The following is a 12,991-nucleotide window of genomic DNA, read 5'->3' on the forward strand; positions in this document are numbered from 1 at the left end:
TCAGAAATTGGTGAACTAGCCTCAGTTAAACCTTTCAAGCATGTCATTTGATATTCTGAAATGTATTTTAAATTATTATGTCAACTCCTCACATGTATTGGTCAAGCCCGCCTTTTAGAAACGGGAGAAAAAAAATCCTGAAGGCGTGCTTGTAGATATGCCGGCAACATACAGTACTGTCACAGCCAGGCTGAACAATTAAATGCTTTTCCACTAGATGGCAGAAGGTGCAAAAGACTTGTGTATGCACCTGTTGCCCTTCATACTTGGTACAACAAAGTGGCTTCCTGCATATGTATCTTCTTTGCGCTCAATTAAACAGACACAGGTTTCAAACTGGGTTAGTAAATTGAGAGTTTGACCATTATTCCAACATATTGTCTGGTGGTGTGCCATGAGATTTTATTTTAATGCAAAACGGTGTGCTTTGACTCATTATTGTCGGGGAAATACAGTAATGACCTCGCCACTAAATTCTCGTGGTGCAAATACAATGTGTTCTTGTAACTAATGGGAGTAATAAATATCACGCTGTTGAGGCTTTAACACGATCATGTCGGAATCAATTTTATCAGCAGTCACATGGGATTAAAAAAATCTGCCATGAAAAAAAACAACATTGCAGTAAAACTGTGTGCTGCCACTGAAATGGTTGCAATTACAAAATCCTTAGTTAATCTGGATCAAATGTATGTGTTTCAAGCATCACATTATCACTTCTCGACATTTTGCAAAAAATTTAGATGCAGTTGTTCTGGCCATGAGCCATCCATCAATTCTGTATACTGCTTATCATCTTTAGGGTTGAACCTTGCAGGTGAGTTGGAGCAGATCCCAGCTGACTGGGCAAGGGGCATGTACAAGGTGAGAAGAATTGATCTTTGATGCATGCTTTTGGAATGTGGGGAAGAAGGCGGTGAAAACCCACACAAGCACAAGGAGCACATGCAAATTCCACAGGAAAGCCAGGACCCGAGTTCATGCTCCCAAAGTCTGAGCAGTTAGGTAGATGTATTCACTTGTCCACCATATTGCTGCAATCTTTTTAAGCAACATGAAAGATCATGAAAATATATATTTTGATTAGGCTAAAGATAATGCCTTACATTCATGAGGACCTTTACCATTGGTAACCCTCCCGACTAGATAAACAGACTTAAATGTTCGGTTGTAAGTTATTTATTTTTCTTTAAAACATACAAACATAAATTGACATGTATTAAAAATGAGCCATCATGTTTCATGTGCTGTCTTTCGGCATCTAGCTGGTGATTGCACCTACAAGTCTACAAACACATGACTGCAAAAGAAGGCAATTATTTCATTAAAAAGTTTTTTGTTTTTTTTTTAACTAAGAAATGTTCCCAACAAGTCATGCATCTGCTTTTGCAGCATGACGCTCCTAATCCAATAATCTCACTCACAAAAGGACAGTGTTCGACAACTGTGAATGTATCCAACAAGAATGCCTCACACGAGTGCCAACACGTGTTTCAGGAACTTCAGTATGTCCACTTTTGTTTTCTCCTTTTGGTTCACCAGCCAGCATACACAGGCTCTGCATCACAGGGAATTCCATAATAGCGACCTTGAGGCCTCTCTTTGCGTAACAGCGGCGCACGGGACACACTCAGCTCCCCATCGGTGTCTCTCATTTTGCGTATGGCCATTACAATAATGAAGAGTAGAGCCACTAGAAGCGAAAAAGAAAAAAAAAAGATGCAATGAAAATCCATTAAAGGCTAATGAGGGCTTGATGCACATACTGTACAGTACACATGAAAGTGATTTAGGAATATCAGATGACTGGATGCCTTATAAGGCATCTGCCTTGTTACTTTCAGGGTGATTCCTTACCCCCTCCCACAATTACTAATAAAGCAATGGTGACTGGGGCCAGTTCACAGGTGTCTCCCGCTTTGCGAAAGAAAGTCTCCATGCAGTAGCCTGGAGCTGAGCTGCCCTCTGGACAGAAGGCATCGCTGGGACAATGAATGGGGTTCACGTCTGGACTCTGGACACAGGACAAAGCCTTTCAGTAAACCTTCATTCGTACACATCCTTAGGACCACTAGTTCAGTTTCTGAGACCGAATTTCTGGGACAGCTGTCGTATTGGTTCTCGTTAAAGTGTGCAAGTGGTCATCATATTTTGGTGTGTCTGTGCGTAGTCAATGATTTTGTGGTAATTCCAAAGGGAGAATGAGAAGTACTGACTGGACAGTAGTGGTTTTCTGGGCAGATATCGCAGCTCTCTTGGCCCCAGTTGATCTGGAAGGAGCCACTACTGCAGATCTGACACATTGTGTGATGAGGAGCCTTATACATGCCTGTCCAAAATCAGAAAATCATGTCAACTATTAAAGCTACCTATTGTCTATACTGGAAAAAAAATCTGTGGGGTTTAGACTTTACACAATTTTATTTTGTCCAGTGGTTGCACAAAATAATCATCTGGATCCAGATACATTTTTAAGTCGATGTATACTTGGATTAAAATATGTTTCTGTATGCAGATAATTACATTTGACTAAATAAAATTGAGTAAATTCAACAAAACTTTTTTTCAATGTATTGAAATGTATTGCAATTCTCATAGACACAACCAAACCTGGTCGACACGGAGTGCAATCTTTTGCCGCAGACTGCAGTGCCTCTGACCCCCCGGGACACGTCTGGCATTGGGAGCAACCAGAGGAGCTTTCAGAGAAAAATATGTTTTGACTGAAGTTTGACTGAATTCTACAGTTGACTGAGCTGTGAGCAGAACTCAAGCCACCTTTGCATGATTCCCAGAGAAGCTACTGCACATTAGAAGCATGTGATGTCACGTTGTGCCCGAAGCGATAGAATGATCGCTCCGTGCACAACAAAATAAGGAAGAGGATCCCGAAATAGCAGACACAGAAATATGTTTGTCAAAGAACAAAAGGAGTCTTTAATATGAACACAAAATAACCCAACAGGGAGAATAACAAAAAACGCTGGTCAAAATAGGGACCAGGGATCAAATAAAAGGACAACAGAAAACGCTTGCGGAAAAAGATAGCAAGGAGGGTCAGATTAGACAATGAATATAAATTTCATTCGCAAGAGGAACAACAACGCGTAATAACAGCCACAAGGCTAAGAGGCAACGAATCAAATGCAAGTAGAAATAGGGCGAGAGAAATTTTGGCACGGCGTGGAATTCTCCGGCAGTGAGTAGACTGCCAGAGCGTTCAAATAAAGGCTGAGCAATTACTCCGCAATGGGTGACAGGTGTGTAAACGGCGGGCAGAAAGCCCGCCCCTGCTGGCAACCCCGGGACGTGACATGTGATGCTCCAAATAATTTGTCAAAGACTAACAATGGGAGCAAATCTTCACATCGTTGAAACCGTAAATGTCTTGCATTTATAAGGCAGGTGTTTCATGCAAGAGACTTACTTGCAAAAACTCCCTCGTGAACACGGCGCACACGACGTGGAACTGTGCAGAGAGGAGAAGAAACCTGCAAGCAGCACAATCACGCAAATTTCTTCACATTACAGTTCCTCTAATGCATGGGCCAAGGAAGAAATCTTTTCAAAATCCTTCATTTGAAGTAGGCGGCTGTCTGTCTAAACAATTTGGTGGTGATCCAAATGAAAAGATTTTAACTTGAGCGAGTACTGAGTCTCATTCTTGTTAATAAACGATTCACATCAGATCTGATATAATTTGGAACTTTATGAGTGCAAATCTAGATATTGACTGTGATTTCAATATAATGCTCGAGGTCCTAATGTGTGTGCACAAAAAATAGCTAATTAATAGTTCTGTAGTGATTTTAACTATGTGGCTTTCGTTCCAAAAACCCACCTGGAGAGCAACTTGCACAGCTGTCTTCACCAGTGTTGTTGTTGAAGGAACCAGATGGGCACGGCTGACACAATGGGCTCCCAGTAAAACTGACATAAAATGAATCAGGTCACTTGTATTTATTTTGTTTTCCTTACTTAGGTAAAAATTCATCCTATTCAACAGTGTTTTTATATGAAAAAAGGTAGATTACAGACACCCTCAACAATTCCGGCAAAGTGAAGAAAAATGGCACAATCAAGGGGCAAGTTTGCTTCTCTAAAAAATAAAATCCCTTTACATGCCCCCCCCCCCCCAACATATACTAATTGGGTTCGCAAACTAAGCTTTACGACATCCACACGGAACACTCACTTGTGCTACTGTAAGCCTGGGCCCAAAAATTGGGTCACTGACCCGTTTTGGGTAAATCGTGATCAGCTCGTAAAAAAAAAAAAAGACAATACATGTATTTTTTTTTGTATTTGTCCTTTTTATCAGTGCAATAGGGAAACTGTGGGTTAATGTGACAATGAAAAATGTCAACAATAATCATTTTATTTAGATGATGTTGTCAGAGAGATTCAAGTCATTTATTTGATTGTGCTTTGAATAACAGATGTCCTGCTCTGCTTGTTTTGTATCATTACTCTGGATTGAAAACAAATAGTGAATTGAAAAGAAAGCAAAACCACACCATCATGCTCGTCGCCGATGATCTTACTTTGCGTAGAAGCCTCGTCCACAGGGCAGGCACTGCTGTTGTCCAGCCAGTGGCTGGTAAAAGCCAACGGTGCAGGGCAGACAAGCTCCAGGAAATAGACACGACCCAAGCTCCGAGCAGCACGCGCAAAGCAGGGTGCCTAGGCAAAGAAAGTCAAATAGCATTAATCAGCTCTTCAAAACCCAATCCCCCCAAAAAAAGAGTTCAACTGTTAGACTCACCATTGTCGTACTGCGATCCGGGTGCACAAGGCTCACAGTTGGAAATGTTGAACGCAGAGCAGCTGGGAGTGGTGCTGCTGACAGGAGCAGAAGTTGGCGTCAAAAGAGTTGCGTTCTCAACGGGAATGGCGGTGAGGACAGCAGGCGCGGGTGTGGTCTGACTCATCACCATGCCTGCAACACAAATATGCTGGGAATGTGATTTTGTGTGTGTAAGAGCTTGACTCAGTGCCATAACAAGCCAAAGTACTAAATTGGGGATGTCACTTGTTTTCATCGCCAGCCAGTTTGTTGTCATGCTAGCCCTTAGGGCCGGTCAAATATTTAGAAAAATATATTACAAAAAATTGTATTTGCTAGGGGAGTAATGATAAGCCAAAATAATAATTTGGTATTCTGCCTATTTAGGTCCACACTGGTTACAATACACAAGCAACACGCAACTGGAACTTTTTTTGTGCAAACAAACACACGCGAGCCTTTCTTTAAAATGAAACATCAGCATCTCAAATCTTTTATTTTTAAGAATGAGCATAAATATTGATTTCCCGGAGAGGCTATTTAAATTCTACTGCAAGTTGTCTGTGTAGCACCCAAGTTGATCTTGTTCATTTCCCCCCAAAAAACTAAAACAAAAACACAGTTGTTACACGTTCAGAATGACTTGGCATTGTCTTGCTGAAATAAAAAAGGTATCGCTAGGATTGGGGTACATCAATGGTCAAAATGCAAATCCCCCTATCTGACAGAGGTGTGAAATCTAGGTCCAGAATGTAAACGCTGCCAGTTTGTCTTTAGCTACAGGTGCTTCTACTCAACCGGCAGGTAAATGAAGATGTGCCAGGTGTTACCATGAGCACATGTGCACCTGTCTACAAAAAGAGGACCCAATGAACAGGTATGCTTAAAACGCAGTTTCGTCACATTCTTGTCCGAAACGTGTCGTTTTCTGTTTATAGCTTTATCTGTGCGAGAAGTGGGGCCAGCAGGTATAAGATTAAGATTAAGATATCCTTTATTTGTCCCGCAATGGGGAAATTACGATCAGAATTCCAAAAGGAATACGCTGGTTAGGGAGAGGGGGAAAAAAACCACGCTCGAACTATCCTCTTCTGAGGATAATTTCAAAATGAATCAAATGAATCCGGTTTAAATTGGGGGTTGAATGTACAGGTGCTTCTCAATCAAATCAGAATATTGTGGAAAACTTAGTATATTTCAATAGCTCAATCGAAGCGCATCAGCGAGACAAGAAGGCACATTGTGTGAGTAATCACATTAGCCATGTGCTTGAGTGGGAGCCATCTTCCTCAAGAAAAGCAGAGCAGTTATTCAGAGGAGAGGGGGCGGGGGATCATGTGATTTTGAGCAGCCAGAACAGGATTGGCAACAATTCCCAAAATATGAATATATATTCATTATAAACAGAAAGAAATTAGCCAATTTAAAAGAACATCAAAGTATTTCACTTTTCATTGTTTGACTGTTCCTAAGTACGGTATATCATAAGGATGTAAGAAATTGTAAAGCCTTAAACGTTTACTGATTTCCATAGCAAGAACTTTAACTAAATCAACAAAGCAGTATGGAACGATCATGCCCTGGAAATAGAAACAAAAACAAGTATGCAGTTTTGCATTGCACATGTTTACAATTCTTGCATATACAACTCACCAATGAAGCAAAAGGTGGAGATCAGGGGCAGAGGTGCCCAACGGTCCATCCTCCCCCTCTTGATGGTCCACAACTCTTCTCCTCTTCAAAGTTCATCTAAAGCATCATCTGCCCCCTAACAAATCACTGACAACTGTTTTTCCCCCTAGTGAAGCTCAATTGAGGTGGGAGTAGTCTCATTGGCGTCATATGACGAAATACACATCATGTGATTTTGCTTTAGAAGGGAAAAAGGGGGGAGGAGACCCGGTTGAATGTTTTTTCCACGAGGCTTCCAGAAGGAGCGCTAATGTGCAAGATAAATCCATTTGAGGCGCCTTCACAACACCTCATTCTTTCTTAGCAGTTGAACGATCATCTAAGAATATTCAAGATCTCATTCGATCCAAACAACACATACAGGCGTGATTTATTTTGTGTGGAAAACATGACGCATGGATGATGGTGAAACAAGTGGTGACAAACTTTCTGTTTATGGTTAAGCAATCCTGATACAAACCCATTAAATAGCCCGACTGTTTTTTTTTTCAGAGCACTCAGAATGCTTCATCTTCCATTGTAAATGACGTGCAAAATGTAGACGGCCGTGTTTGCTGAGATATTGAAAAAAAGTTCTTGTTTTCTTGGTTCATTGCAAACCACTTGGAAGTTTGTCAAGGTTGCAAATGAATCCGATTTACATTGGGGGTTGAACGTACAGGTGCTTCTCAATCAAATCAGAATATTATAATTTCATCCATCCATCCATCCATTTTCCGAACCGCTTGATCCTCATTAGGGTCGCGGGGGGTGCTGTAGCCTATCCCAGCTGTCTCCGGGCAGAAGGCGGGGGACACCCTGAATCAGTTGCCAGCCAATCGCAGGACACACAGAAACGAACAACCATTCACACTCACGCCCACACCTAGGGACAATTTAGAGAGTTCAATCAGCCTGCCACGCATGTTTTTGGAATGTGGGAGGAAACCGGTGCACCCGGAGAAAACCCATGCAGGCCCGGGGAGAACATGCAAACTCCACACAGGGATCGCGGAGCTGGAATCAAACCCAGTACCTCTGCACCGTGAAGCCGATGTGCTAACCACTGGACTACCGGGCCGCCCCTTAGTATATTTCAATAGTTCAATTTAGAAAAGTATAGCTCATCTATAGAGTCAACGCAGAAGACAATATGAGATGACTTTGTATAATTTTGCTGAATGAATTTTACAGCTAGAGAAAACCTTTAAGATAGAAATTTGGTAGGAATTTACCTTACGTAAAGTATTTTACTATGCGTTTAATGTGTCACACATTAGCACAGTAATAAACACTTGAAAATTGATAACTTGAACAGTAGAAACAGTCAGAAACATTTTATTTTCTTTTTTAAGTGGCTTCTTATGCAGTAACTAGTGTGATAAGGCTCTATACCTGGGGCGTCAAACTCATTTTTGTCGTGGGCCACATTATAATTACTAATTCTCTTGGAGGGCCGTGAATACTGAAACTATGTAAAGAAGTCAAGAATAATGTTTGATTCAACGATTGTTTAAGTAACCATTATGAGAGATTTGGTAACAAAAAAAAATGCGAACAATATGTCACTGATTTATTGCATGAAAATTTGCATATGAAAATGTGAACTTTTGGTACAGATCATAGCAAGCATCATGGAAGTTGTCATTTTTGATTTGCTTTCGCGGGCCACTCAAAATGATGTGGTGGGCCACATCTGGCCAATGGCCCTTGAGTTTGACACCTGTGTTCTATACATATAAAATTCAGTTGAATACATTTCTTGAGGAACCTCCTCTCTGACAATTAATATGAGCTTCTTTCCTCTGGATGTGCTGCTCTAAGCACTGCTCCATGTCCTCCCAATTGATTTTCTTCAATCCATCCTTTCAAAACATAACAAAGAAAAAAAGGCATTATTTGCAGTGACCATGACAATCTTAACACCAACACCAAGCAATGACAAGACCTCATTTATTGTTGTGGATTTCACACTCACTTTGCTGTGAGTCTGTATTATTCCATCGGGGTGTGTAGCTGCCTGCTTGGATGGTTTGGCCTTGTTGCTGTCATTTCTCTTCAGTTTTTGATAGTCCTTCTTCACCTCTTCAATCTTCTTTTGCAAAGCCAAAACCTTTTTGTTCTGTACTACCGTCTTCTGCAATTCCAGCTCGGCTTTCTTTTCTTCTTCTTTCCTGCAGCACACCAAATGTGCCTTGTTTTCCATCAACAAGCCATTTATTTACTCAACCGCAGAGAGCATGAAGCGTTTATATATTTTATTTTGTGTTTATTATTTGTTTAACTGATATTACATCTATTCCAATCATCAAGAAGCAATCATAAAAATAAAACTGTCAGTAGAACCTGAAAGCATAGTACAAGAGTGTAATGAGCTGTCGGAAAAAAATATCAGCCCTCTCTGGCACCTCTAATTTGATTTTGATTATCGCACCTGAAGAAAAACAACAAATCAGAGACAGCACTAACTAGTTACCTTGGTCTTCAAGAGCTTGGCTGAAACTATGGCGGAAAATCCACCTTAGAAAAAACCCAACTCTTTTTGGTTTGCCAACAATTCACAAATGCAATATTAATCAGAACGCCGTGTTTAAACGAGTGGAGCCGCGCAGAACATATTTTTGACAAGAACATTTTTGACCTGACTTTCCCTTGAATTAAGAAGGATGGGAGAAGGCGTCACATTTAGCTGACCTGAGCAAAGTGGCCATTGCCATGGCTCTGCTGTGGAGGTTGATATTCTCCATGTCCTCCAACAGTACTTTCTTCTTCTTCTGCTTCTCCCTCTGGATGTAGTCTCGTTTCTTCTGCTGCTCAATCACCGCTGCTTCTTTCATGAGGAAGAGACGCTCCTTCAGCTCGGCGTGAGACATCTCAGCCAGCAGCTCATGACCTGCAATCTGACACGAGAGGTCAACTGTGACACGTTTAGAATCAATCTTCGCTCTGACTTACCTCTGTGTTATCAAACATGTTGCAACGAACGTGAGGGAAGCATTCCATGGCGTGGATTTCACTGATGATTTCCAACTTCTTGGTAAGCGCTACCTTTGCTTCCTCTTGTGCTTGGCGAACAATCTCTTGATTGTGCGCTACAAAATCTTTGACTATGGTGTCACAATAAGAAGGATCCGTTATCAGCGGAAATCAGGAATAAATGGTGTGATGTGAAGGTGCGTACCAGAACTCTGCTTGGATTTCTTCACCCTCTCTGTAGCTCTTTGTGAGTTGCTGTGACTCTCTGCCACTTGTTGCACTAAGTCTTTCTTTTCTTTTTCTTCTTCCAGCCTTTTCTGGGCATTTTGCTGAGTCCGCTTAACTGTCTACAAGAAGCGAAAAATGTTCACTGCAAAATTGGAATCTACGATTTTTTTTTATACCTTTACTGACCAAGCATTTAAGAACAATCACACTGCATGTACAAACAAAAATATCATCAGTTGTATCTAATTTAAATCTCATTTCAATCAAATATGGATTTATGCCAGTGTGAAATCTGGGCCTGTTTATATACAACGCAATAATGCTGTTATCTGAATGGCAACACGTTGATACACAGATATGTACCTTCTTCCATCTTGTTAAAGAGAGTTCAATAGCTCTACATATCATGATACATCGCTAGTACATACATTACATACAGTACATACATTATTTTTCCCCATTCTTTAAAAAAAAAGGCTCAATGGTTTTGCTTCTACCGAGTGTACAATGAAAAGAACACTGTACCTATGCTATGAAAAACATAGTGGGCTCAGTTATGTTCCAGGACACCTTGGATCAATCTGGCACAATGTTTGAAAACCGTGGAGGCTCCAATAAAATTTCAAGACGGGCAAGGTAATGTGGATTGAAATGATGCTGCACAGTGTCAGAAGGCTTGGTTGCAGTTGCATGTCATGGTTCCTCCAACAGCATAAAGACCCAATCCCACGGCGAATAAAAAGTAGTACGTTTTTATTCCCCTTTGACAGTGTGTATTGCTGTTCTTCGACTGCTTGTTTACCCACCTCATCTCTTTTGACTCGAGCAGCCTTCTTGTTACGTTCTAATGTTTGAGCGCGGGCCAAAACGGCCTCCCAATGGCTAAGAATGACACTGGCGTGCTTCTGCTCGATCTTTGCCAATGTCTCCTGATGGTCTTTCTCTCGCATTTCCCTCTCCTTCTGTAGAAAAACTGAAGGCTCATTTGCCCCTTCCACCAGATTCTCTATTCTATATAAACCAATATAAATAACAAGTTATTCCTGACAAAAATTGAACGTCGGATGAAATAATACGTGAGACAACTGGTATGATATGATGTTGCGCTTAATTCATCTAGCGATAACCCGTGTTCCCAACTCACCTCTGCAGCTTATCCTCCACGTGACGGTCGTGTAGCACTCGCCGCCTCAGCATCGCTGCCGTATTGAGTTTGACAGGGTGGGCGTCCTGAGAAGGTGGGAAATGTGTGAAGCAAATTAATATTGCACTGAATCCTTCCACAAATACTTCAAAATGCTGAAAAACTATAAAAATGACAACCAACTTCTAACCTGAGGAATGGGAGGGGGAGGTGGCTTTGTATGAAAAGAGTCGAATCGCAGTGTTGAGTCCAAACCTTCTGTTAACTGGTACATCAGTCGCTGCATTCCACATGTACATATTGAGAATGATGAATAATGCAAAAAAAAAAAAAGCATTGAGACTTGTTCAGGAATACTTTTACTGTCATTAAATGGACATGTATTTTATAATATTCCCAACATGGAAATGGGCCCATACCTGTGTGCATTCAGTTTTTCTCGGCCTTGCAAATCCAAACTGTTTTGTATTAACCTCATGCAGCAGCTCCTTCAGCCAACCACAGACAGGGTCAGTACAATGAATGAATGAATGCCTTAAATGTTTCTATATTTTATACATTTTTAGTGGTTGTACCTCAGCCATTTGATGGTTCCTTTGCTTTATTTCTTCTAAGATCTGGATCAATTTGGGAGTCCTGTAAGTGCTGCTGGGTATCTGCATGGAACACAGATCACAAAATATCACTATGAAACTCAGTAACATGTCCTAGTTGGTTTATAGACAATGTACATGTACTATACAGCCATGGAAGTTTACACAAATTAAATTGTATTAATAACTGCAAATGGTGTTGACTTGTTTGTGTTTGTCCGGCAGAGGGCTGAGTTGAGGCTGACGTGAAGATGATGGTTTTTGTTTGACAAAGGAGAACTCCATAAGGTCGGTAGTTTTGGGTGGAGCTTTCCGTAACCGCATCCCTTCAGACACTTTGGCAGCAAGCTTCCCCATGAGGGACTCAATCTCAGAGCGCTTCCTACAGAAAAAAAAAGAAGTTCTAAACAGTTTTGCCTGTAATGCCTCGAAACATTCCCAAAATGTTTTCACTGATTCTTTTTATCACCTGAGCAGAGGGTCAATCCAGTGGTCTTTCACATAAGCAACATCATAGACACGATTCCACTCATCTTGAATCCAAGTGGTGAGGTTCATAAAGAAGAAACTCAGGAACTATCATCAAGGACATTACAAAATAACCCACTGTACATATTGGGATACACCAGATTATCATTTCAATGCAATTTTTCTTACGTTGTGCATGCTTTTAATATCCAGAGATCTGACAATGTTGCTGAAAGCCTTAAGTCCAAGGTCATCAAAGTGGAATATGGTGAGATAACAGATGACTACAAACAACATAAATATACCAACAATGAGGTTAAAAAAAAATTAAACTGTAAAAATAAGTAAATGCATAGTTGTTTAGAAAACTTACCAACAAAGTGGTTGTGATAACGTTTGGATATAAGTTTGCCACCCTGGCCAAAGAAAGGATTGATGACTATGTCCAGTAACTTCTTGTACTCGATGCATCCGGAGACGAGATCAAGAATGTATTTCATAGAATCGGGTTCCATGTCCTATAAAATGTATCCAGCAAAAATGATATCAATAGCTCAATAGTGTTACAGCCTTTTTGTACTTCATGTTTATGAGTATGTTTATGGCAGCCACGATTAATGACGATGTGTTGTTGTTACTTGATTGCAGTATCATATTTCTTTACCTGGAGATCCTTAGCTGCCTCTTCCATAAAGTCATCCAAACTCATTCTCCCTGCAGTGAACTTGTCAAGGAGAAAAATTGCCTCCTTGACAAGTTCTCCATAGCTTTTCGCCATTTCACATAATCAGCACAGCATCAACACAAACTTGTGATGAATTCCCCAACAGTTAGAACGGCACACAATGTCGAAACATACAGTATATATTTGACATGAAACACGTAACGACGAAACGAGAAAAAAAATGCGGGTCATATTACGTATTAATTGTGACGTATTCGTAAAACTTTGCGCTGGTTTCGTGTTCAATTCGAAATTCGTCTACTCGCCATCGCTAATGTTTGAACATTTGTTACAGTCGGGGCAACATAAAAATTTCAAACGGAGTATATGTGTTTGCCATTGTCAAAACTTGGGGTTTTGTTTTATTTTTGTTAAATAATCCGGAGTGCAGGGGCCGGACG

General features: G+C 40.7%; 2 protein-coding genes across 2 annotated transcripts; both read right to left on the minus strand.

Annotated features, from left to right (window-relative positions):
- Positions 1–1,163: 1,163 nt before the first annotated feature.
- On the minus strand, positions 1,164–6,652 carry si:dkey-21a6.5 (signal peptide, CUB and EGF-like domain-containing protein 1). Its single transcript, XM_052085455.1, has 9 exons — positions 6,440–6,652; positions 4,766–4,939; positions 4,545–4,683; positions 3,842–3,930; positions 3,428–3,491; positions 2,611–2,699; positions 2,217–2,329; positions 1,858–2,014; positions 1,164–1,693 (listed from the first exon to the last, which is right to left on the minus strand). Exons 1-9 carry the CDS (start codon positions 6,486–6,488, stop codon positions 1,536–1,538), a joined length of 1,032 nt encoding a protein of 343 aa, XP_051941415.1. The 5' UTR covers positions 6,489–6,652; the 3' UTR covers positions 1,164–1,535.
- Positions 6,653–7,548: 896 nt separating this feature from the next.
- Positions 7,549–12,989, minus strand: LOC127614122 (cilia- and flagella-associated protein 99-like). The gene is made up of 15 exons (XM_052085273.1): positions 12,531–12,989; positions 12,240–12,384; positions 12,056–12,150; positions 11,868–11,974; positions 11,603–11,780; positions 11,381–11,461; positions 11,225–11,293; positions 10,996–11,085; positions 10,806–10,891; positions 10,468–10,672; positions 9,639–9,780; positions 9,413–9,564; positions 9,152–9,357; positions 8,436–8,631; positions 7,549–8,322 (listed from the first exon to the last, which is right to left on the minus strand). The coding sequence occupies exons 1-15, from the start codon at positions 12,642–12,644 to the stop codon at positions 8,203–8,205; spliced, it is 1,986 nt and encodes a 661-aa protein (XP_051941233.1). The 5' UTR covers positions 12,645–12,989; the 3' UTR covers positions 7,549–8,202.
- Positions 12,990–12,991: the final 2 nt, after the last annotated feature.

Source organism: Hippocampus zosterae, chromosome 14 (genome assembly GCF_025434085.1).
Source record: "Hippocampus zosterae strain Florida chromosome 14, ASM2543408v3, whole genome shotgun sequence".
In the NCBI taxonomy this organism is placed as follows: domain Eukaryota; kingdom Metazoa; phylum Chordata; class Actinopteri; order Syngnathiformes; family Syngnathidae; genus Hippocampus; species Hippocampus zosterae.

Coding starts and splice junctions, on each gene's coding strand:
- si:dkey-21a6.5 (XM_052085455.1), bottom strand. CDS start 6,488: ATGGACCGTTGGGCACCTCTGCCCCTGATCTCCACCTTTTGCTTCATT. Junction 4,684..4,765: donor CGGATCGCAGTACGACAATG/GTGAGTCTAACA, acceptor TTCTTTGCCTAG/GCACCCTGCTTTGCGCGTGC. Junction 1,694..1,857: donor ATTAGTAATTGTGGGAGGGG/GTAAGGAATCAC, acceptor TTTCGCTTCTAG/TGGCTCTACTCTTCATTATT.
- LOC127614122 (XM_052085273.1), bottom strand. CDS start 12,644: ATGGCGAAAAGCTATGGAGAACTTGTCAAGGAGGCAATTTTTCTCCTT. Junction 9,358..9,412: donor ACATGTTTGATAACACAGAG/GTAAGTCAGAGC, acceptor CTCTCGTGTCAG/ATTGCAGGTCATGAGCTGCT. Junction 8,323..8,435: donor TAATACAGACTCACAGCAAA/GTGAGTGTGAAA, acceptor ATGTTTTGAAAG/GATGGATTGAAGAAAATCAA.